General features: G+C 44.3%; 2 protein-coding genes across 4 annotated transcripts in view; one reads left to right on the top strand and one right to left on the bottom strand.

Moving 5' to 3' along the window:
* The window catches only part of LOC140429671 (nuclear cap-binding protein subunit 1), a 134,962-nt gene extending 114,651 nt beyond the window's left edge, over nucleotides 1-20,311 (bottom strand). The window contains exon 1 of the mRNA XM_072516959.1: nucleotides 20,122-20,311. Within this exon, the coding sequence (XP_072373060.1) occupies nucleotides 20,122-20,155 (34 nt within the window). The 5' untranslated portion in view covers nucleotides 20,156-20,311. The remainder of the gene's footprint in view (nucleotides 1-20,121) is intronic.
* Nucleotides 20,312-20,330: 19 nt separating this feature from the next.
* The window catches only part of LOC140429673 (thiosulfate sulfurtransferase/rhodanese-like domain-containing protein 2), a 57,377-nt gene continuing 51,901 nt past the window's right edge, over nucleotides 20,331-25,806 (top strand). The window contains exons 1-2 of one of the 3 annotated variants that reach the window (XM_072516961.1): nucleotides 20,331-20,559; nucleotides 24,020-24,360. In XM_072516961.1, coding sequence (XP_072373062.1) covers nucleotides 20,431-20,559; nucleotides 24,020-24,360 — 470 coding nt within the window. In that variant the 5' untranslated portion in view covers nucleotides 20,331-20,430. Of the gene's footprint in view, nucleotides 20,560-20,609; nucleotides 20,821-24,019; nucleotides 24,361-25,806 lie in introns of those variants that run through there. The other 2 variants (XM_072516960.1, XM_072516962.1) reach the window with 2 other exon arrangements.

Raw genomic sequence — 25,806 nt, 5'->3', positions numbered from 1 at the left:
GCACTAAAAGCGGTGGTCAGAGGAGAGCTGATCTCTATTGGGGCCCACAAAAGGAAAACAGAGGCCAAGGAAAGGGAAAGATTACTGGGGGAGATTTTAAGGGTGGACAGGGAATTTGCAGAGACTCCGGAGGAGTTGTTGTACAGGGAGAGGAGACGACTCCAGACGTAGTTTGACCTTCTGACCACCAGAAAGGCGGAGGTACTGTGGAGGAAGGCACAGGGGAGGAGGTATGAATATGGGGAAAAGGCTAGTCGCCTGTTGGCTCATCAATTGCGAAAGAGGGCAGCAGCGAGGGAGATAGGAGGAATTAGAGACGAAAGGGGAGACACGGTGCGAAGGGCAGGAAAGATAAATGAGGTGTTCAAGACCTTTTATGAGGAACTGTATAGGTCTCAACCCCCAGAGGGAGAGGAGGGGATGCGGCAGTTCCTGGACCAATTGAGGTTCCCAAAAATGGAGGAGCAGGAGGTGGTAGGCCTGGGGGCACCGATTGAGGTGGACGAGGTCATTAAGGGACTGGGAAGCATGCAAGCAGGGAAGGCCCCGGGGCCAGACGGGTTCCCGGTGGAATATTACAGAAAATATGTGGACTTGTTGGCCCCGTTGATGGTGAGGACGTGTAATGAGGCCAGGGAAGGGGGGACTCTACCCCCGACGATGTCGGAGGCGACGATATCGCTAATTTTGAAGAGGGACAAAGATCCGTTGCAGTGCGGGTCCTATAGACCTATTTCACTATTGAACGTGGACACCAAATTGCTGGCAAAGGTACTGGCATCGAGAATAGAGGACTGTGTCCCGGGGGTGGTGCACGAAGACCAGACAGGGTTCGTAAAAGGGAGACAACTGAATGTTAACGTGCGACGACTATTAGGGGTGATAATGATGCCCCCAGTGGAGGGGGAGGCAGAGATAGTGGCGGCAATGGATGCAGAGAAGGCATTTGATAGGGTGGAGTGGGAGTATTTATGGGAAGTGTTAAGGAGGTTTGGGTTTGGGAACGGGTTTATTAGCTGGGTTAGACTTCTTTATGGGGCTCCAACGGCAAGCGTAGTTACAGGTCGACATAGATCGGAGTATTTCCGACTATATAGGGGAACAAGACAGGGATGCCCGCTGTCTCCATTGTTGTTCGCGTTGGCAATTGAACCTCTGGCCATGGCGTTGAGACTCCAGGAAATGGAGAGGGGTGATTAGAGGGGGAGAAGAACACAGAGTCTCGTTATACGCGGATGACCTATTGTTATACGTGTCGGACCCAGCGGGGGGGATGATAGAGGTTATGCGAATTTTGAGGGGGTTCGGGGAATTCTCGGGGTATAGGCTAAACATGGGGAAGAGTGAATTATTTGTGATACATCCAGGGGACCAGAGTAGAGAGATAGAAGGCTTGCCTCTAAGGAAAGTGGAAAGAAACTTCCAATACCTGGGGATTCAGATCGCTAGGAGCTGGGGAACCTTGCACAGACTTAATCTGACACGGCTGGTAGAACAAATGGAGGAGGACTTCAAGAGGTGGGACATGCAGCCTCTATCGCTGGCGGGCAGGGTGCAAGCAATTAAGATGATGGTCCTCCCGAGGTTCTTATTTGTATTTCAATGTCTCCCTATATTAATCACCAAGACCTTTTTTAATAAAATAGACAGGAGCATCACGAGCTTCGTGTGGGCAGGGAAAGTCCCGAGAGTAAGGAGGGGGTTCCTTCAGCGTAGTCGGGACAGAGGAGGATTGGCACTACCGAACTTGGGCGATTACTATTGGGCCGCCAATGTGGCAATGATACGTAGATGGATGATGGAGGGTGAGGGAGCGGCGTGGAAAAGACTGGAGAGAAAGTCCTGTAAAGGGACGAGTTTAGAGGCGCTGGTGACGGCGCCGCTACCGTTCTCACCTAAAAGGTTTACCACGAACCCGGTGGTGGCGGCAACACTGAATATCTGGGGACAGTGGAGGCGACAGAGAGGGGTGCGGGGGAGCCCTGGTGGGGTCCCCTATCAGGAACAACCATAGGTTCGCCCCAGGAAGAATGGATGGAGGATTTCAGAGCTGGTACCAGTTGGGAATTAGGAGGGTGGGAGATTTATTTATAGATGGGACTTTTGCGAGCTTGGGAGCATTGGAGGAAAAGTATAAGTTGCCCCGGGGAAATTTCTTGAGATATATGCAGGTGAGGGCGTTTACTAGACAACAGGTGAGGGAATTTCCGTTGCTCCCGACACAGGGGATACAGGACAGGGTGCTTTCAGGGGTGTGGGTCGGAGAGGGCAAGGTGTCAGAGATTTATCGAGAGATGAGGGAAGAGGGGGAGGAGTCGGTGGGCGAACTAAAAGGAAAGTGGGAAGAAGAATTAGGGGAGGAGATAGAGGAGGGTATGTGGGCTGATGCCCTAAGCAGGGTGAATTCCTCTTCCTCATGCGCAAGGCTTAGCCTGATTCAATTTAAGGTGCTACATAGAGCACACATAACGGGAGCAAGATTGAACAGGTTCTTTGGAGTGGAGGACAAATGTGGGAGGTGTGGCGGGAGCCCGGCAAACCACGCGCATATGTTTTGGGCGTGCCCGGCACTGGAAGGGTATTGGAAGGGAGTGACGGGAGTGATTTCGCAGGTGGTGAAGGCCCGGGTCAAACCAGGCTGGGGGTTAGCTCTATTTGGAGTTGTGGAAGAGCCGGGAGTGCAGGAGGCGAAAGAGGCCGACGTTGTGGCCTTTGCGTCCCGAGTAGCCCGGCGTAGGATCCTACTCATGTGGAAGGAGGGAAGACAGATGACCAGCAGCAGCAACCCAGGGGAGGGGGGGGGAGGGGGGTTTAGTTTAGTTTAGGTCAATAGATAAGGGGGTTTTGTTACTTGTGTATTGTTAAAAATTTCTGTATTGTTACTGTTGCGTTTGTTTTGTAAGAGGAAGAATTGTTGTTTGGGGAAAAAAATTTCAATAAAATATATTTTTTTTTAAAAAAGAAAGTAAGTACAGTTAGTTCTTAAATTAAAATGCTTTCTGGTTTAGCAACTTTTATATTTGCCAAATTCGACATGACCTCACATGGCAATAAAAGTTTGAATGCAGACAATACAACTTTGAAGTCAATATTCTTCAACTATTGCACTGCTTCATACTAAGCAGAAGGTGAAGTGTGAATCGGGTGTGAAGGTCTAATTGTTTTTCTTTATTCTTTTGTGGAATATGGAAGTTGCTAGTGAGGCCAGCATTTGTTGCCCACCTCCAATTGCCCTTGAACTGAGTAGTTTGCTAGGCCATTTCAGAGGGCAGTTAGAGTCGACCCAGAAAAGATATGGAGGCAGAATGTCTCCTCCAGTGAATCATGCCCTTCTTCATTCACACCAGATTTTGATAGCATATATATTACAACTTCTTGGTACTGACACTGCCGTTACATTATGAATACATACACACTTGTTCAAAAAGGGTGGAAAGATAAGACCAACAATTACAGGCCAGTTTAACCTTGGTGGGAGGAAAGCTTCTAGGACTGATATGTTAGCACAGAATTTCAGTCACTTATGCAATTAATTAAGGAAATCCAGTAAAGATCTGTTACAGGAAAATCTTTTTTAACCAGCCTGCCTGAGTTATTTTGACGTAAGAAGAGTTGGTAAGAGTAATGTTGTTGATGTGGTGTACATGGACCTCCAATAGGTATTTGATAAAATACTTCAGAACAGACTTGTGAGTAAAGTTAAAGCTTGTGGAATAAAAGGGACAGTAACAACATGGTACCACATTGGTTGAATGACAGGAAATGAGAGTAGTTAACAGTTATTAGTTGCACAGACCAGCCTTGCTGCTGCTTCTCTCGATTGGTGGTCATGTCTTGAAGCACTACAATTCTTCAGCCAGCCAGGCAATGCCATCAGTGAAATCCAGGTTTGTCAACCAGTGGTGTAGCACAGAATGTCAAAGTCTGGCAACAGTGTTATGCCCCTCCAGTTGTGCAATGACTATGGTTCCCTTTCTTTGGTGGTTTTATGATTATCCCTTGCCTCCAGTCATCTGGGGCATCCTCCATAGTCTAAATCTTGTTGCAGGTCTGTTCTGATGGTGTTCTTGACATGTTTTAATAGCTTGGTTAAATTCTCAGCATTTTCAGTGCATGCTAAAAATGTCCAGCTCTGCTCAAGATGTGATTTGCAATGACATCAAATTCACCTGTTCTCATTGACTGAAATGCAACTCACCAAACCAAACTTGCAACACAAATTATGCAAATTGTCAAATCGTAGCAGATTTCTCAAATCCAGTGTCAGAAAAATGAATATAGCACCCCTGCATCAACTGCTCATGATGTTACATTTTTGAAGGGGAACTAGAACTTAGCATTGGTTAACAGTCCAGCAAAATACAGACAATGCCCAATATTCCTATTGTTGATTCCTAGCATCATTCTGTTAGTTTAAAAACAAAATACCATAGATGTCTGAAGTTTGGTAAAAAAATGCTAGAAACATAGCAAATCATGCAGCATTTACAGAAAATAAAACAGAGTTTATGTTTCACATTCTGATGAAAGGTTGGTGACCTGGATACGTTAACTCTGCTTCTCTCTCCATGGATGCTGCCTGACTTGCTGAGCATTGGCAGCATTTTACATCGCTCAGCTGGTGATTGGGAGAAGGTGAACAGGGCAGACAGGTTCGACATAGTTATCGTGCTTTCCTAAGTGGTCCTCCACATTAATTTGTAGATGAAATTATCATGGCTGCACTGGAGCAGCTTCACTCGGGGAGCAGCAATCCCGTTACCTTGTTTTCTTTGCTGTCTCCATGCACTAGGTCAATTCCCTGTTGCATGCCAAGTGAACCAGTGGAAATAACCTTTCACTGGAGCAACCCACCAGCTAGAGACTAGTTTTGTTAGTGGTTGAAACTTTGGAGCCAATTATCGTGGACAAAATTAATTGGTATTCAGAAAAATATGAGCTAATAATTAAAACTTCCACTAATGTGAAAGGCAAATCACATTCCACTCAGTTATTGGATGGATTAGAGTAGTTATCCTCTAAATAACAGACATTCATTTGAATAAACCGGGAGGTCTCAGCTGAGAATTAAAAGCCAATGAACGTAAACCAGAAATAAGAATTCCCTTAAAAGTAGCACGAGGTCCGTTGTTCCTGAATTCTTGAATCACCTGTTTGTTTGTGTTTAAACCATTTCTTTGCGCTTGTGCTTTTTTGCCATGTGCTTGACTTTATGTATTGTTTGATATTTGTTTCTAAGTTTTATTCAGTTCTTCGTCAAGTGTATACCAATGAGTAACTAACAATAAAGTCGTATTTTTGACACCTCCCACCAACCAGACTACCGATTCTTATTAGAAGTGAAAAGGGCGGCACGTGATGCAGTGGTTAGCACTGGGACTATGGCGCTGAGGACCCGGGTTCGAATTCTGGTCACTGACCGTGTGGAGTTTGCACATTCTCCCCGTGTCTGCGTGGGTTTCACCCCTACAACCCAAAGATGTGCAGGTTAAGTGGATTGGCCACATTAAATTGCCTGTTAATTGGAAAAAATAATAATTGGGTACTTTAAATTTATAAAATAAAAGAGAAAAAGAATCACTCAAATAGGATTAAAGATCGTGGTCAGTGCTAAGTTATCTCCATCCTAGCTTTCCGCAGCAACGTAGGACGCACATTAACTACTTGCGTCCACCTGATGAAGAGTAAAATTGCCCAATTATATTTTGCCCAAAACAGTAAGACAAATGCAAATGGCCAATTACTCCTCTCTCAGCCTACTGTCAATTAACAATGTACTGAAAGTACACTGACAGTGTTATTAGGTGCACACCAATGACCAGCTCACAGAAGCATGGTTGTGACTGATAGAGGCCAATCATTGCAATCCCAGGACATCACTGCAGGAGGTCCCTGGAACAGTACCCTAGGAACAACCATTTTTGGGTGCTTTTTCAGTGACATTTCCTCGCCGCAAGATCAGAAATGGGATTGTTTATTGATGAGTGCCATGTTTAATTCCATTCACAATTCCTCTGATAATGAAGCAGTAAATGTGCACACGTAGGGACCCCTGGACAGCTCACAGGCTTGGGCTGGTAAGTGACAAATAACATTCATACCACATACGTCCCAGGCAATAACCATCTTCAAAAGGAAACAGAGTTCAACCACCGCCCCTTCACACTCACTGGCATTACAATCATCAAGTGATCCATGGCCAACGTTCTGGGGCTGACCACTGATCAGAAACTGAACTAGACCAGTCCTAGGAATACGTTGGCTATAAGGGTAGATCACATACTGGGAATTCAACAGTGACTAATTCATTTCCTGGCTCCCCAATGCCTTTCTAACACCAACAGGCACAATTCAGACGCATGATGCAATAATCTCTATTTTTCTGAATGAATGTCACTCAACATCCCAATAAACTGGACATATTCCAGGACAAAGCAGCTGAGATGGCTGACAACCGCACAACCACCCTAAACATTGATCGGCACCAATGAACTGTGTCTGCAGTGTGCACCGTCTACAAGACACATTGCAACAACTCAACAAGGCTTTATCAGCAACGCTCATTCCCAACCTCTAGAACAGGATTTTTCAAACTGCGGGCTGCGACGCTGCAGTTGCGACCCTGGGTCACGGGCAGGTGTTCGGAGGGGCGAGGGAGAAGTGTCCAACAGCCATGACTGGCTTTTAAATCAAGACTGCTGGCCACGACCAGCTTTTAAATTGAGAATGTCGGCTGCAACCAGCTTTTAAATAGAACAAAGCAGTCTTCCAGCCAGAAACAGCGACAGAGAGGTCATGCACCCGGCATGTACACTGACATCACGCGCCCTGTACATCCGTGATTTTGGCGCAAATTCATGGAGTGATTCCTCTATTTTCTAGCTGTGAGCAAGCAAGGCAAAAGGACTGTGAAGAATTAAAGATGGATTATTTTAAAGAAAGAAAAAAATGTAATTGGGAAGAAAGGAGTGGAAAGATGATTTCATAGAATTAACAGTGCAGAAGGAGGCCATTCGGCTCATCGAGTCTGCGCCGGCTCTTGGAACGAGCACCCCACCTAAGCCCACACCTCCACCCCAACCCAGTAACCCCACCTAACCCCCTTGGTCACTCAGGGCACTTTAGCATGGCCAATCCACCTGACCTGCACACCTTTGGACTGTGAGAGGAAACCGACGCACCCGGAGGAAACCTACGCAGACACGGGGAGAATGTGCAGACTCCGCACAGACAGTGACCCAAGCCGGGAATCTAAATTGGGACCTTGGAGCTGTGAAGCAACTGTGCTAACCATTGTGGTACTATTTCTTGAGGTATGATTTTGTTAATTGTGCCAATGCAAAGCCCATGTTCACTATATGTAAGGAAGTACTGGTAAATGAAAGTTTAAAACCCTCAAACCTTCAAAGACATTTGAAGATTAAGCATGGCAGGTTTGAGGACAAACCTCTTGATTTTTTTCAAAGGATATGCGAGAACTTAAATCATCAGCTGAAACCATCAAAATCTAGCACATTTCAATGAGATCACCTCTCATTCTTCTAAACTCGAGAAAAAAAGGACAATTTCTCCAAAGTTTAGTTCACCTTTGCTGTACCGCCTCCAGTGCAAGTATATATTTTCTTAAATGTGGAGACCAAATCTACACACAGCACTCCAGAGGTGGTCTCACCAAAATCCTGTACAACTCTTAGCAGGATTTCTTTATTCCTGTACTCTAATCCTCTTGCAAAAAAGGCCAACATGCCATTTGCCTTCCTAATTGCTTGCTATATCTGTATGCTAACTTTCGGCATTCCTTGTATGAGTACACCCAAGTGTCTTTGAATGCCAACTCTTACAAGTTTTTTGCCTTTGAAAAAATATTCAGCTCTTTCATTCTTTCGACCAAAATGAATAACTTCACACTTCACTACATCATAAACCATTTGCCATCTTGTTGCCTACTCAACTTGTGTCTTTGTAGCCTCTGCGTTCTCCCTACAGCTTAATTTTTCACCTAGGTTTGTATCATCCACAAATTCTCTATATCCAAGTTATTAATATAGATTGTAAATAGCTGAGATCCCTGCATTGAACCTTGTGGTACTCTACTATTCACTGCCCAACTTGAAAATGTCCAATTTATGCCCACTCTGCTTCGTATCTGTTAATCAATCCTTTATCCATGTTAATACATTACCTCTAACTCTGTGCACACTTACCTTGTCTATTAACTTTTTGTGTGGCACCATGTCAAAAGCCTTTTGGAAATCAAGGTATACCACATCTACTGCTTCCCCTTTATCTACCTTGAAAATGAAAATCGCTTATTGTCACAAGTAGGCTTCAATTAAGTTACTGTGAAAAGCCCCTAGTCGCCACATTCCGGCGCCTGTTCGGGGAGGCTGTTACGGGAATTGAACCGTGCTGCTGGCCTGCCTTGGTCTGCTTTCAAAGCAAGCGATTTAGCCCAGTGTGCTAAACAGCCCCTACTAGTCACATCCTCAAAATGATGCCAATAAATTTGTCAAACAGGGTTTAAAACCATGTTGACTTGTTCTAGTTACACTATGCTTTTTTTAATGTATTGCTAACTCTTCTTTAATAATAGATTCCAATATTTTCCTTTGGCTAACTGGCTTGTGGTTCCCAGTTTTCTCTCTCCCTCCTTTCTTGAAAGGTGGAGTAACATTTACCAATTTCCACTCTGCTGGGACCATTCCTGAATCCAATGAGGTGTGGAAAATCACAGCCAGCACATCCACTATCTCTGCAGCTGTCTCCTTTAGAACTCTAGGGCGTAAGCCTTCAGTCCCCAGGGATTTGTTACATTTCAGTCCTTTAAATTTCTCCAACACGTTTTCACCATTGACATTACTTTCACTTCCGCACTCTTTTTAACCCCTAGTTTACCGTCTATTTCTAGACTGAAACTGGTCTTCAATGCATCTGCCATTTCCTCATTCCCTATAATTTCTTGTGACTCTGATTCCAAAAGACCAACATTAACTTTAGCTAGTCTTGTCCTTTATATATACTTACAAATGCTCTTGTGTGTTTTTATATTACTGGCTAGTTTACTCTCATTCCATTTTTTCCCCTTTATATCAACTTTTTGGTTGCTTTTTGTTAATTTCTAAAACACTCCCAATCCTCAGATTTGTTACTTTTCTTTGCAATATTGTATGCCTCTTCATTTAATTTAACAGTATCCCTAACATCCCGAGTGAGTTTTCTTGCTGACTTTTTGCTTTTCTATGGAATGTACTTTTGTTGGACATTTTGAATTGTTTACATCCTTCCCCCTGTGTTTACAGCTATACCTTTCAGTCTATTTATCCAATTTACCTCAGCGAGTTCTCCCCTCATGCTTTTGTTATTGGCTTTGTTTACATTTAAGATACTTGTTTGTGATTGTACTTTGTCACCTTCAAATTTAACCTGGAATTCAATGATATTATGATCACTATTTTCCAGTGGATCTTTTACTACAGCATTACTAATTAACCCCACTTAATTGCACAATACTAGATCTAAGATAGCCTCATCCCTAGTTGACTCCAAAATATATTGGTCCCAGAAACTGTTACAAAAACATTTCATAACCTCATTTTCTAGACCACTATTCAAGAAAGGTTGGTTGACAATACCAATTTACAGGCCAGCTAGACTGACATCAGTGTCAGGAAAATGCTAAAATACATTAAGGAAGTGGTAACAGGACACTTAGTAAAATCATAACATGATTAAGCAAAATTATATAAATTATATTTGAAAATGTTTAAAGATGTAATTTGCAGGACAGGTTTTTTATTACTTATTCTTTCATTAGCTGTGTGCATCACTGATAAGGCCAGCATTTGTTGCCCATCCCGAATTGCCCTTGAACTGAGGCCAGTTTGGTACATCATTTCAGAGGACAGTCAAGAGTCAACACATTTCTGTGGACCTGGAGTGACATTTAGGTCAAACCAAGTTAGGATGGCAGATTCCTTCCTTAAAGGACATTGTAAACTACATCAGTTCTGGTTTTATCAATAAATTTAGTTTCATAACTTTCACGGAGACTAGCTTTCAATCCCAGGATTTTTTATTAATTTAATTTAAATTACGGCACCTGTTGTTGCACGAACATATGAAATAGAAGTATGCCATTCAATAAGATCATGGCTGATCTGTTTGTGCGGAGTTCCACATTCCTATCTACCCCTGATAATCTCTTGCCCAACAAGAAGCATTTGCTTGCCTAACAAGAACCAATCTACCTCTGCCTTAAAAATATTCAGTAATCCCACCTCCACTGCTTTCTGAGACAGAGTTCCAAAGTCACACAATGCTCTTTTCCTCCTCATCTCTCTCCCACAATAGAGATCTCTCATTTTAAAACAGTGCCCATCCAGTTCTGGGTTCACCCACAAGAGGAACCATCCGGTCAATATCCATTTTTGTCAATCCGGTTTAGGATCATAAATACATGAATCAAATCATCACTCACTCTTCGAAATTATGATGGAAACAAGCCCAGCCGTTCCAATCTACCTTCATAAGGTAACTGCTCATTCCAGGTGTCAAAACTAGTAAACCTCCTCTGAACCGCATCCTAAGCATTTACATTCTTCCTTAAATAAGGAGACCAAAATTGCACACAGTATTTGAGATGCAGTCTCAAGAATGCCCTGTATAAGTGTTCATGAAAAGAATGCCCTGTATAACTGAAGCATAACATCCTTGTTTTTCTGTTCCCACTCCCCTTTGTAATAAAGGATAGCATTCCATTAGCCTTCTTGATTAAATGCTGTACCTGTATACTTGCTTAGTGTGACTCATGCAAGAGAACATAGAGATCGTTCTTCACCTCGGTATTCTGCAGGCATTCTTCATTTAAGGAATACTCTGTTTTTTTTAATTCTTCCTGCCAAAGTGAACAACTTTACATTTTCCCACATTAAACTTTATCTGGCAGAATCTTTGCCCATTCACTCTACCTATCTATAAGAACAAATATGGCATTGAGATAGAGTCAGCCATGATCATACAGAATGACAGAGCAGGCTCAAAGGGCCAAATGGCCTACTCCTTCTCCTCATTTCAATGTTTCACCTGCAAGCTCTGCATGTCTTCTTCACAACATACTTTCCTATTTATCATTAAGTTATCTGTAAATTTAGCTACCATGCCTTCACTCCCCTCATCGAAGTCATTGATGCAAATTGTAAAAGGTTGAGTCCCCAGCAGACCCCTGGGGAACTCTACTCATCACATTTATGCATACTCTGTTTTCTGCCAGCCAGCCAATCTTCAATCCGGGCTAATATGGTACTTCCTACAAGAACTTATTTGTTTACAATAACCTTTGACGTGGCATCTTATCAAATGCTTTCTGAAAATTCAAATAGATTAAAAGTCTAGAGGCTCTCCTCCATCTACAGCATATTTTACTCCTACAAAGAGTTCTAGTAAATTGGTTAAACATGATTTATCTTTCAGAAAACCATGCTGACTCTTCCCAATTACCTTAAGCTTGTCTTCATGCCTAGCTATTGCACCTTTAGTAATTGATTCTAACACCTTCCCAATGACAGGCATCAAGCTAACTAACCGATGGTTGTGTGTTTTCTTCCTCCCTCCCTACTTGAATAGAAGGGTTATATTTGCTACTTTCTAGTTATTTCATTAGACACCTCTTTTAGGTGTCTAGGATGAGGCCCATCAGGACCCGGACACTTGTCAGCCTATAACTGTTTGTTCAGTATTCTAATTTCACCAAATTCCTCCCTTCCCCTCCACCTCCAATTTACAGCTATTACTGGAATGTTTCTTGCATCCTCTAGGGTGAAAACAGGAACAAAATACTTGTTAATTTCAACCGCCATTTCCTCAATTTCTATTATTAACTGCCCATTCTTACTCTCTCGAGGACCAACACTCACTTTATTTACTCTTTTCCTGTTTAAATACCTGTAGAAACTCTTGCTATCTGTTTTACATACCTAGCGAGCTATTTATTTCTCTTGATTAACCTTATCTATTTTATATTCTGACCAAACATCCTACCTGCCACTCACCTTTACGCAGTTATATGTTTCTTCCTTAAGTTTGATACTTTCCCGGACTTCTTTAGTTAGAACATAGAAAATACAGCACAGAACAGGCCCTTCGGCCCACGATGTTGTGCCAAACTTTTGTCCTAGATTAAGAACAAATTAATCTACACCCCATCATTCTACCACAATCCATGTACCTATCCAATAGCCGCTTGAAGGTCCCTAATGTTTCCGACTCACCTACTTCCACAAGCAAGATTTGTGAAAATGAGTTAACCATAGAAAGTGGCTCCTTCCTTCAGAATTTTTCTTTACAGCAGGAATATACTTATTCTGAGTATTCTGAAATGTCCCCTTACATGCTCTGCCACTGCTTCACTATTGATCTATCCTCTAGCCTAGTATCCCAGTTCACTTCACTTAGCTCAGATTTCATGCCCACATAGTTGTCCTTATTTATGTTTAAAATACTAATCTTAGACCCACTCTTCGCCCTGTCAAACTGGATGTAAAATACAATCATATTGTGGTCACCGCTACCTAGGGGTGCCTTTACTCGGAGGTCATTAATTAATCCTGTCACATTAACAACACTAAGTATATAACCTGCTCTCTGGTTAGTTCCAATAATTAATCCTGTCACATTACACAACACTAAACATAATATAATCTACTCTCTGGTTAGTTCCACAATGTGCTGTTCCAAGAAACTATCTCAAAAGCATTCACTCAGGTTGCTACTGCCAATCTGATTTTTCCAGTTTATGTGTAGAATAAAGTCACCCATGATTGTTGCCGTTCCTTTGTTACAAGCTCCCAATACTTCTTCTTGTGTACGTTTTCAAACATTGTGGTTACGCAGGGATCCTGCAGACCAATCCCACGATAGACTCATTTCCCGTACGATTCCTCATCTCCACCAAATTGATTCCACATCCTGATCTCCTGAACAAAAGTTATCTCTAACTGTTGCACCCATGCCACCCTCAATAAACAGTGCTACCTGTCCATCTTTTTTAAAATTCATTTTACGGGATGTGGGCATCGCTGGTTAGGCCAGCATTTATCGCCCATCCCTAATTGCCCTTCAGAAGGTGGTGGCAAGTTGCCTTTTCAAACAGCTGCCGTCCTGGAGGTGCAGGTACACCCACTGTGCTGTTAGGGAGTTCCAGGATGTTTCTCCAGCGACAGTAAAGGAACGGCAATATATTTCCAAGTCAGGGTGGTGAGTGATTTGGAGGGGAACCTCCAGGTGGTAAGGTTCCCAGGTATCTGCTGCTCTTGTCCTTCTAGATAGTAGTGGTCGTGGGTTTAGAAGGTGCTGTCTAAGGAATCTTGGTAAGTTACTGCAGTGTATCTTGTAGGTGGCTGCCACTGTTCATTGGTGGTGGAGGGTTTGAACATTTGTGAAAGGGGGCTGTTTTGTCTTGGATGGTGTTGAGCTTCTTGAGTGTTGTTGGAGCTGCACTCATCCAGGCAAGTGGAGAGTATTCCATTACACTCCTGGCTTGTGCCTTGTAGATGGGGTAGACAGGCTTTGGTGGGGGGTGGAGGGTGTGACTCGCCATAGGATTGCTAGCCTTAGACCTGTCCTGGTAGCCACAGTATTAATATGGCTAGTCCAGTTCAGTTTCTGATCAATGTTGATTATGGGGGATTTAGCGATGGTAATGCCGCTGAATGTCAGTGGTTAGATCCTCTCTTGTCGGAGATGGTTATTGCCTAGCACTTGTGTGTTGTGAATGTAACTTGCCACTTGTCAGCCCAAGCCTAGATATAGAACAGTAAAGGCACCTTCGGCTAACGATGTTGTGCCGACTATCTATCCTAATCTAAGGTCAACCTAACCTACACCCCTTCAATTTACTGCTGTCCATGTGCCTATCCATGAGTGGCTTAAATGTCCCTAATGACTCAGACTCCACCACCTCTACTGGCAGTGCATTCCACGCATTGTCCAGGTCTTGCTGCATTTGGGCATCCCGGCTTCTAACCTTACGATGGAAGGGAGCTCATTGATGAAGCAGCTGAAGATGGTTGGGCCTAGGACACTACCCTGAGGAACTCCCGCAGTGATGTCCTGGAGCTGAGATGATTGACCTCCAACCACCACAACCATCTTCCTTTCTGCCAGGTATGATTCCAACCAGCACAGTTTTCCCCGATTCCCACCGACTCCAGTTTAGCTAGGACTCCTTGATGCCAAGGGCAGTCACTCGCACCTCACCTTTAGATAGCTCCCTATTCTCCTTGAATGCCGTAAGCTCCTCAATATGCAGGACCTAATCCTTGTCCTCCTGCAGCCAGATCTCCGTAATAGCTATCAGATCAGATTTATTTACTTCAATATGCTCTATCAAGGTATTCATTTTGTTATTTGCATTTAGATACAGAGCTTTTATTTTAATCTTTTTGCTATCTTTGTGGCATCTAGTTTGGATTCTTTGTGCAATCTTAAGTTTTTTTTCTCTCAGTCCCTTCCTGTCATTCTTCAACATCATTTCCACATGACTATTTTCCTCTCTTTCCTCATACCAGATATTTCCACATTTGATCCCTTGCCCCTACTGTTTAGTTTGAAACCCGCTCTACTTCTCTAGTTCACAAGAATACTGGTCCCAACGTGGCTCATGGGCAGCACGGTAGCATTGTGGATAGCACAATTGCTTCACAGCTCCAGGGTCCCAGGTTCGATTCCGGCTTGGGTCACTGTCTGTGCGGAGTCTGCACATCCTCCCTGTGTGTGCGTGGGTTTCCTCCGGGTGCTCCGGTTTCCTCCCACAGTCCAAAGATGTGCAGGTTAGGTGGATTGGCCATGATAAATTGCCCTTAGTGTCCAAAATTGCCCTTAGTGTTGGGTGGGGTTACTGGGTTATGGGGATAGGGTGGAGGTGTTGACCGTGGGTAGGGTGCTCTTTCCAAGAGCCGGTACAGACTCGATGGGCCGAATGGCCTCCTTCTGTACTGTAAATTCTATGTGTAGACCGTCCCAATGATACAGCTCTCACTTTCCCCAGTACTGGTGCCAGTGCCTCACAAACTGGAACCCACTTCTCCCACACCAGTCTTTGAGCAACTTATTTGCCTCTCTAATTTCATGTACTCTATGCCAATTTGGACATGGTTCAGGTAATAATTTAGAGATTATAACTTTTGAGAGTCTGCTTTTCAATTTAGTGTTTGGTCTTCATACTCTCTACGTAGAACCTCTTGCCTTGTTCTTTCTGTCATCGGTACCTTCATGAACCACAACAACTGGGTCCTTCCCTTCCACTGCAGGTTCCTCTCCAGCCCTGAGCAGATGTCCCAAACCCTGGGACCAGGCTGGTAACATAGCCATCTGGACTAGTGCTCTTTGCTGCAGAACAGTGTTGATCCTCCTCACTACCATTACATTCCTTTGTGCTCCCCCCACTTGAATGGCTTCCAGTACCACAGTCATGGTCATTTTACTCAACCAAACAAGCTGAGAGAACCTCAAACCCATTGGATAATTGCGGAGACTCACACGCTTGCCCTCTGGGTCCCCTTACCTGCCTCATTCATATTTACACCCTCCAGTCCCAATCAGGATGTCCCATGTGGGGCCATATAACTGTATTTTATAGAGGCGTACAGCTCAGAAAAGGTCCTTCAGCACATCGTGTCTGTGCTGGTCAGAAACAACCATCTAAGTATTCAAATCCCATTTTCCAGCACTTGGCCTATAGCCTTGTATGCCATGGCATCTCAAGTGCACATGTAAATACTACTTAAACATCAGGAGGGTCTCTGCCTCCACCATCCTTTAAGGTAGCAAGTTCGAGACTCCCCCCACCCTCTGGGTGAAAAAGCTTTCCCTCACATCCCCTCTAAACCTCTTGGCCGTTACCCTAAATCTAAAATCTCACCCACCTGGAGGGCGGCACAGTGGTTAGCACTACTTCCTCACGGCGCCGAGGACCCAGGTCTGATCCCAGCCATGGATCACTGTCTGTGTGGAGTTTGCACATTCTCCCCGTGTCTGCATGGGTCTCACCCCCACAATCCAATGATGTGCAGGTTAGGTGGATTAGCCATGCCCCTTAATTGGAAACATTATTTTTAAAAACATATGCCCCCAGTCATTGATTCCTCCACCAAGGAGAAAGGTTTCTTCCTGTCTACTCTTATCTATGTCTTCATAATTTTATGCATTTCAATCATGTCCCACCTCAGTCTCCTGTGCTCCAAGGAAAACAACCCCTGTCTAGCTAAGCTAATTTCTCTTCATAACTAAAACTCTCCAGCAAAGGCAATATTCTGGTAAATCTCCTCTGCACCCTTTCCAATGCTCTCCTATAATGTGGATTGCAGAACTGCACACAATACCCTAGTTGAAGCCTGACCAGCACCTTATACAGTTTTTATACAGTTCCAGCATAACCTCCCTGCTTTTAAACTCTACCTCAGCTAATAAAGGCCTTCTATATAACTTCTTAACCACTTTATCCACCTGTCCTGCTACCTTAAGGGACTGGTGTACATGCGCACCAAGGTCCCTCTGATCTTCGCTGCTTCCCAGGGCCCTGCCATTCGTGTATTCCCTTGCCTTGTTTGTTCTGCCCAAGTGAATTACCTCACACTTGTCTGGATTGACTTTCATCCACTGATCAGCCCATCTGACCAGCCTGTCTGTATCCCCCTGTAATCTAAGGCTACCCTCTTCACAATTTACCAACCACACCAATTTTTGTATTATCCGCAAACTTGCTGATCAACCCTCCGATATTCAAGTCTAAATTATTTATATAAATCACAAACAGCAATGATTCCTGGGGAACCCCACAGGACACAGGCTATCAGTCAGAAAAACACCCTCTACCACCACCTTCTGCTTCCTGCACTCAGCCAATTCTGGATCCAATTTGCCAAATTTCCTTGGATGCCATGGGTTCTTACCTTCACTATCAGTCTCCCACGTGAGACCTGATCAAAAGCCTTGCTGAAGTCCAAGTAGACTTCGTAAAATGCACTGCCCTCATCTACACACGTAGTCTTTGAAAAAGTTGGTCATACATGACCTCGCCTTAACAAAACCATGTTGACTATTCTTGATTAATACCTGCCTCTCCAAATGCAAATTATTTCTCTCAGGATAGCTTCCAGTAGTTTTCCCCCCACTGAGGTTAGACTGTCTGGCCTGTTTCATGGTTTATCCCTTCCTCTCCTCTTGAATAATAGTACTACATTGACTATCCTCCAGTCCTTCTCCTGTGGCCAGAGAGGAATTGAAAATTATTGCCAGCGCCCCTGCTAGTTCCTCCCTTGCGACACTCAACAGTCTGGGATAAATTTCATCTCGCCCTGGATATTTGTCTACTTTTAAACCTGCCAGGCAACTCAAGACATTCCTCTCTGTCGAAGTTAATTTCATTATAGTCACAGACTCAATACAGTACAGGAGGCTATTCAGCCCATCAAGTCTGCACCGACCCTTGGAAAGAACACTTTACCTAGGTCCAAACCCCCATTCCATCCCCCAAACCCCACCTAACCTTTTTTTTGGAAACCAAGGGCAATTTGTCATGGCCAATCCACCTAACCTGCACATCTTTGGATTATGGGAGGAAACTTGAGCACCCGGACAAACCCACATAGACACGGGGAGAAAGTGCAAACCACACACAGACAGTCACCTGAGGCCGGAATTGAACCCGAGTCCCCGGCACTGTGAGGCAGCGGTTCTAACCACTGTGCCATTCTTCTCCCCAATTTCTATACCCGCATTGTCCCTCTCACTAGTGAACACTGGCAAAAGTATTCAATTAGAACTCTACCCACATCCTCTGGCTCCACATGCAAATTATACTGTGGTCTTTAATGGGCCCTACTCGTCCTCGTTATCCTTTTACCCTTAATGTATTTGTAAAACAACTTCGGATTTTCCTTTATTTTACCTATCAGTAACCTTTCATGCCCCTTTTTGCTCTAATTTCCTTTTTAAGTTCCCTCTTGTACATTCCCTCGAGGGCTTCTGCTAGTTTGAGCCCTCGATATCTGACATGAGCCTCCCTTTTTCCTCTTTATCCAATGCTGTATATCCCTCAATAACCAGGGTATCTGGGGTTTGTTGGCCCCACTCTTTTTCTTTATTGGAACATGTTGGTCATGTACTCTCCCTATTTCCTTCTTGAATGCGTCCCACTGTTCTGTCACAAGTTTACCTAACATGTCTCTGCTCCCAGTCCACTCTGGCCATATATCAGATCTTATTAAAACCGGCCTTCTCTCAGTTTAGAACTTTGATTAAGCCCTTCGTTGACCCTTTTCTACAACAATCTTGAATTTAACAGAGTTATGATAACTGTCTGTAAAATGCTCCCCCCACTGTCACTTCACCCACTTGTGCAGATCATTATCTAAAATTAAGTCCAGGACCGCCCACTCTCTTGTACTGGCTTAAAACATTCTCCTGGACGCACTTGAAGAATTCCGCTCTTTCTAAACCTTTCACACTATGACTATCCCCTTGGGGAAGTTGAAATTCCCCACTATTCTTCTCTGAAATTTGCCAACATACCTGCTCTTCTATTTCTCTCAGACTGTTTGGGGCCGATAGCACACTCCCAGCAATGGGATTGCTCCTTTTTGGTTTTTAGGTTGTACTCATATGGCTTAATTTGAAGAGCCTTCGAAGATGTCGTCCCCCTCCTTACTGTTGTAATTGATTCTTTGATCAAAATCGTGACATCCACCCGCCTCTTTTATTCCCTTCCCCGTCTCGCCTGAAGATTGTATATCCTGGAATATTGAGCTGCCAATCCTACCTCTCTCAACCAGGCCTCAGTGACAGCAATGACATCATACCCCCATGTTTTAATTTGTGCCCCCAACTCATCTGCCTTGCTTGTCAGATTCCTTACACTAAAATAAATACCATCCAATCTTGCCAAATCCCTTGTGACTTAACTGGCCAATAACTTCTATGCCTTCATGACTCACGTCCTACCTCTTCCCATTTTGGATGTGCATCTCCTTCTGCTGAACCTTCTCTCAGGATCCCAAACCCCTGCCAGGTTACATTAAACCGTCTCCAACAACACTAGCAAACCTCCCTGCAAGGATGTTAGTCCCATTTTGGTTCAGGCACAACCAGTCCACCGTCCCCCAAAACAGTCCCAATATCCCAAAAAACTAAAGCCCTCCCTCCTGCACCAGTTCTCCAGCCACGCATTCACCTGGACTAACCTCCTATTGCTATACTCACCAGCACTTATGAACAAGATGTGTTTCAATGACAACCAGGAGTTACACAGTCACCATTACTTTTTTCCAGATTTATTTCACAGAATTTGAATATCCCTCCTGCTATGGTGACATCTGAACGCATGGTTCCAAATCATTTGTTCAGGCCTCCGGATGGCCAGTTCAGAATCAGAACCACTATGCTACCGTACCTGGTTAGTTTGGATTGTTGCAAAGCCAGTGTGAGAGAACAGGATAGTGGGATCAGTTTGAGATCGATACCGGCCATAAGGAAAACACGGGACAGTGGGAACAGTTGAGGATTGATACTGCCTATATCGGGAGAGGGATCAATTTGGGATTAATATCCTTGGAAGAGCACAGGGATGTTTGGGGTTGATACTGGGCTTGAGGGAGTGGGACAATGGGATTGATACCAGGCTGTAAATAGGACGCGGAACGGATTCACTTTGGGATTGATACCGGGTTATAGGAGAGAGATGGGCAGTGGGATTATTTGGGGGTTGATGCCGGACTGTACAGAGGAAGTGGGGTCACTTTGGGATTCATACGGGGACGTAGGAATGGAGAAGGGCAGTTTGAGATTCATGCAGAATGTTAAGAGCTACGGGAACAGCAGGAGTAGCTGAATGGAGCGAATTTGGTTTTGCAGAACGGGAGTTAAGCCATTTGCACCGGTGGCTGAAACAGCTCGTTCACGGTTCCCGCCGAAGTGGGTTGGAGGCAATGAAATCTACCGGCGCTGCCGTGGCCTTTCAGGGTTAACCACGGCTGTCACAGAATTGTGCAGGTAACGTGCCAACCGAGCTGCTCTCAGTGGGTAATGTGGCCGCCGGTGGAGCGCATGCATTGCCGCCGTTTCGCCTACCGTCATTATCGTCGCTGTGTCGTCTCCTCGACATGTCTGGGTGCTGTCGGAATCAGGAGCGAGGTGCTGGCCGGATGATACCGCCGGCTAATTATCCACCCGCAGACCTTAACCCCTCTCGAGACACTCACAAGAACTTCCCCCCCTCCCCCTAGATAATGGCGGACACTCCGCACAAGCGCTTCCGAGGTGAAACTCGCATGTTCACCAAGTGCTTCCGGCTGTGAGTGGCGGCAGGCCGCTTTCACTTGGCGCCGGTTTCACCCTCACTCAGGCTCGCGCCGCCGCCCGGCCTGGAGCCCCGCTGCCATGGAGATGCCGTTCTATCCCAGCATGCCTGAGCCGGACGTTGAGAACTGTGAGAAATGGCGCGAGCTCAACGGCCGGCCGGCGCGCGCTAATCCGAGCCGCAAGCGCAGAGGGCCGGCCAGGAAAAGGGTGAGAGGCCGGGGTGGGCGGCCGCGGCTTGGAGACTATTTAATTATCCCCTGTTTGCCATTTCAGAGAATTTCCACTGGGCGTGTGTTTCTCCTCTTCCCTCGGCCCTGTTCATTATTTTTAAATTGTGTTTATTTGTCATTTATTTCTGGTTCCGACGAAGAGTTTTCCCGAAAGACTCCCCGTTGCGGCTGCTGAACGTTTTCCTGCTTTTTCAGATTGCCTACTCCTGCGGTTGCTAAATTTGGTGCTGTACAGAAGGTAGATAATATTGTGACGATGGGACTAAACTGTGCAGCTATATCCGCACGATGTGGACTGAATGTGCCACCCCTGCCCAGTCTGCCATACAGGTGGCTCAAATAATAATACCCTTTGGGCTGTTGAATATAACCGCCAACGTCTGACAGACAACCAACCCCTGATGTGGATGGAGGATGAGCTTTTCTTGTAGGTGGCTGGGTTTATGTGGGATGCCGGTGTTGGCTATGGATTGGCAAATGGCTTGTGAGCCCTCAGCTTCGCAGGCTGTCCTTCAGTGGGGACGATAGAGATGGCGGTGGATTGTCTGCTCGGGCAGCTGCCCTCCCTTCCCATCTCTCAGCCTTTTCTGTCAGTGTTGCTTCTGTTTGGAAGATCTCAACACAATTTTTGATGATGGCTCGCCATTTGGACCATGATTGCATATCTGCTTCCCATGTGTTGATTTCACGGAGGCTTTGAAATGTCTCCCTGCCATAACGCTGAGCAGAGCACCTGTTTGGGCAGTCTTGAGTCATAAACTCTGACGATATGTCCCGACCACCTCAGTTGATGTGATGTTATGATGGCTTCTATACTTGGCATGTTTGTGTCTTGAAGGACACGTGTGTTTGCTCTTTTGTCATTGGTGATGATGTTCTAGAGCCTTGATACTGTGTCTATAAAAATAAAAGCAAATTACTGCGGATGCTGGAATCTGAAACCAAAGAGAAAATGCTGGAAAATCTCAGCAGGTCTGGCAGCATCAGTAGGGAGAGAAAAGAGCTAACGTTTAGAGTCCAGATAACCCTTTGTCAATCACTTGGACTCGAAACGTTAGCTCTTTCCTCTCCCTACAAGATGCTGCCAGACCTGCTGAGATTTTCCAGCATTTTCTTTTTGGTTACTGTGTCTATAAGTTGTCCGAGCTTTAGCGCTCTCGAGAAGCACATGGTCATCCGTTCATGTAGTTTCTGATTGATTTATTTATGAAATTCCTTGAGCTCAGTGTTTTTCTGCAGGCTGAAATCCTCTTGTGGCGGTCAGCCGAGGAAAAAAACATTTTGTACCAGTATTATTGCCCCGTTTTCTCCTTCTGGGAGTTGGGGGGGGGGGGGGGTCGGATCTCCTGCGTCAATAATGATTCAATAACGGATAACAGTGGTCTGTCCAGCATACGTTGACTAAGGAAGCGTGCACAATGAGTCCTGCTTCGATCTTGTCTGTCACCAGGATGCCTTGAACTCTTTTTTTTGTGAAAAAGTTTATTTATGACCACAAGAATGTCTTCAGCACACAGGGGAGAGAGGCATACACCATTCAAATTGGTCTTTCCAACCATGCTTTCCAGTGGTATTTAGCCAAAGGGCATGGTTGTCCTCCATCTTGGCATTGATCTTTGGCTGTGATAGTACAGCTGCCAGAATTGCATCTTAAGTTGTAATTTAAAAAATATTTTACCATCCTGGGGGGTCCGAGGTAGTTGCATTAGCACAAATGAGGGGTACTTAAGATAGGATCAATGAGGACGAGACCCTAACAGGGAGTATTTTTTAAAAATATTTTTATTCTCCTTTTTCACATTTTCTCCCAAATTTATACCCAACAATAGTCAGTAACGAATGCAATGTCAATCCCCTAATCAACAACAATGATCCTATCCTCCCACCAAACTGGTTTAGCACACTGGGCTAAATCTCTGGCTTTTAAGGCAGGCCAGCAGCAAGTTTCAATTCCTGTACCAGCCTCCTAGAACAGGCGCCGGAATGTGGCAACTAGCGGCTTTTCACAGTAACTTCATTTGAAGCCTACTTGTGACAATAAGCGACTTTCATTTTCAAACCCCCAAACATTAGACCACATGTTAACATAAACAAATAACAAAAGGGAATCAGGAATCACCTATAGTCACCATTAACACATATAGCACCCCCCCCCCCCCCCCAATGTTCAATGTAATCCAATTCTCGAAAGTGCAAAATAAATAACGCCCATGAATAGTAGAACCCCTCCACCCTTCCCCTCAGTTCAAATTTGACCTTCTCAAGAGTCAAGAATTCCAGCAGGTGCCCATGCTCTATTCTTCCAAAATAGCTCCGTAAACTGTGGATACTACCCTCCTTCTCCAGTCCCCCTGTCGTCAGCACCTCCTCGAGCAATGTGGAAGCCGGCTCTATTTAAGATGTTGTGGAATTTGTCACAGCTGTTAAAATGTGTGTAGAGTTTTCAAAGAAAGTTGTTGGATGTGGATTGGCCTAAAGCTCCTCAGTGAAATTGGAGGTTCTTAATAAAAATATTTCTTTTTTCAGCTTTGTGGTTACAAAGCATCAACCAGACGGGAAAAAGCCTTGGGGTAGAGCTACATCATTGTAATAATGTTTAATTATGATAGCATGGCAGAGGCATGTGCTCTACTGAGTGCACTATTCACTTGTTTCTTGTGATAACCACGATTGGCAACCTAGTTGGATCTTGGTCTTTCTGATCTCCTTTGTTCCCGATGCGTAGTTACCATAAACTGTTGTGTTTTGAGCGTGCATAAATGGACCATGTAGAGCCCTATCTGATTTGTCTGCATTTTGAAAAAAGAATATCATTGAAAATTAAGTTGATGAGACCTGTATCCTTGGTGAAATTGACTATAACCTGTAATACCACTTGATATTAAGAAAGCCTTTTATCGTGCAATGTCCAAGCCATCCATTTTTAAAGTGTGTATTAGACAATGATGACAAATGTCACTTGAAACGTTTTATACTCATGTTTTGTAACCCAAGGTATGTACGGCCATTTTACTTGCAACATTTTGCAGTCAAAATGTTGGTTTGTGTATGTCCTTTAGCATACTTGGAATTGCTCTGATCCATTCCTGGAGTACTTCCTGTGGTGCAGAATTCTGCTTGAAGCCTGTGATGCAATGCAAAAAGTAAAAATTTGTCAGATCAAGAAATATTCCAATTTGTATGCTTGATCCTGAAAATAAAAAGAAACTGGTAGCAAATAATTTCAAAAGCTCTGATTGGCATTTTATTATATGTTTCAAAGATTAATTTAGAATTGGAAAGGAGTACAGATTGTATTGTGACCAGCACTATCTACTGATCCAGGAAGAATTGCATATGTGTTTTCTAGTAGGTAACACAAGGTAATGCATCAAATGTAATAATGTGGTCTTCCTTTCCACAATAGACTTTCATTTACATGTATCTTAATTTTATAGGCTTTTGCCCTTTTTATCAAATCAAGACAAGTATCTAAAATCGGCAATACCTCACCACAGGAATTGGGTGGGCGGAATGTACACTGGGAATGCTGTGGAAAGCAGTTTGAAGAAGTGGAGGACATTCACAAGCATGTGGCAAATGAACATATGTCTGAGGTTTTACAACAAACAGAAGCTATTTTCAAGGTGTTGCCACAAAATAACATCCAGTTGATGAGAAAGCACGATTCCTCAGATAACAATGTTGCATTACCACAGCACAATGGAACAAAGGAAGTGTTTGACATATCCAAATGGTTGCCTGATATAAGTCACATTAATTTTGAAGAGCTAACATGGTAAGAATTTTGTTAGTTGCACTTTGATATAAATGAAATAATTATGAAAGCCATTTGCTCTGTTTTTGTCACACCTCTGTACTTTTGGACCCTGCTGTTTGGGAAAGCCTGTATCTTTCAAATTGGAAATGCTGTGCTGTTAGAAAATTGGCAGGTTTGTTTTGCAGTGCTTTTGTACCATTGAATAACATTATCCCAATTTCAAAAAACTTAATTAGACTTTCATGAAAGTTCAAAATCATTTTCCAAATTGGGTTGGCAGTTCCCTGTGCTGGATGTAGTCTGTGGACCTCTAAACATTGAAATTAAACTTTTGTTTTCCAATGTTGCCAAATTTCAGTAGTGTCTCTCAGTGCTGTCCCTGGATTCCTTTTAAATTCGTATAAAAATGGTACCATGACTGGGGATGGGAACATGGTGTGCCTAACTCTGGCCCTCAGCATTTTAAGTGGAGCAAAATTAACAAGAATATAAATAAACTCTTGTGTTGCATCAGTAAGTGAGTTTGTAAATAAACCTAAACTAGTGGGAACATGCTCCTCTTGTGCGATGTGGGAGTTCAGGGACACATCCACTGTCCCTGGCTCCCTCCCGTGCAAGAAGTGTGTCCCAACTGCAGCTCCTGTTAGACCGCTTGACGGCTCTGGAGCTGCAGATGGACTAACGTTGGAGCATCCACGATGCTGAGGAAGTCATGGATAGCATATTTAGCAAGTTGGCCACACCACAGATAAAGAGTACTGAGGGAAATAGGAAATGGGTGACTACCGGACAGAGGAAGAGTAGGAAGGCAGTGCAGGGGTCCTCTGCGGACATCTCCCATCCAAAAAGGGTATACCGTTTTGTATGCTGTTGAGGGAGATGCCTCGCCAGGGGAATGCAGCAGTAGCCAAGTTCATGGCACTGTGGCTGGCTCTGCTGGGCAGGAAAAAGAGTGGTAGAGCTATAGTGATAGGGGTTTCGATTGTAAGGGGAGTAGACAGGTGTCTCTGCAGACGCAAACAATACTCCCGGGTGCAAAGGTCCTGGATGTCTCAGAGCAACTAAAGGGGGAGGGTGGACAGCCAGCTGTTGTGCATATAGGCACCAACGATATAGGTAAAAAAAACAGGATGAGGTCCTACATGCTGAATTTAGGGAGTTAGGAGCTAAACTTAAAAAGTTGAACCTCAAAGGTAGTAATCTCGGGATTGCTATCAGTGCCATGTGCTAGCCAGAGTAGGAATGACAGGATGAATGCGAGGCTTGAGAGATGGTGCAGGAGGGGAGGGATTCAGATTTTTGGAACATTGGAACCGGTTCTGGGAGAGGTGGGACCATTACAAATCGGATGGTCTACACCTGGGCAGGACTGGAACCAATGTCCGAGGGGGTTGTTTGCTAGCGCTGTTGGGGAGGGTTTAAATTAACGTGGCAGGGGGATGGGAACCAATGCAGGAAGTCGGA

Source organism: Scyliorhinus torazame, chromosome 9 (genome assembly GCF_047496885.1).
Source record: "Scyliorhinus torazame isolate Kashiwa2021f chromosome 9, sScyTor2.1, whole genome shotgun sequence".
NCBI classification, from domain to species: Eukaryota; Metazoa; Chordata; class Chondrichthyes; order Carcharhiniformes; family Scyliorhinidae; genus Scyliorhinus; species Scyliorhinus torazame.
The sequence above is the reverse complement of the archived record's forward strand: the minus strand, read 5'-3'. Positions and strand labels throughout refer to the sequence as shown.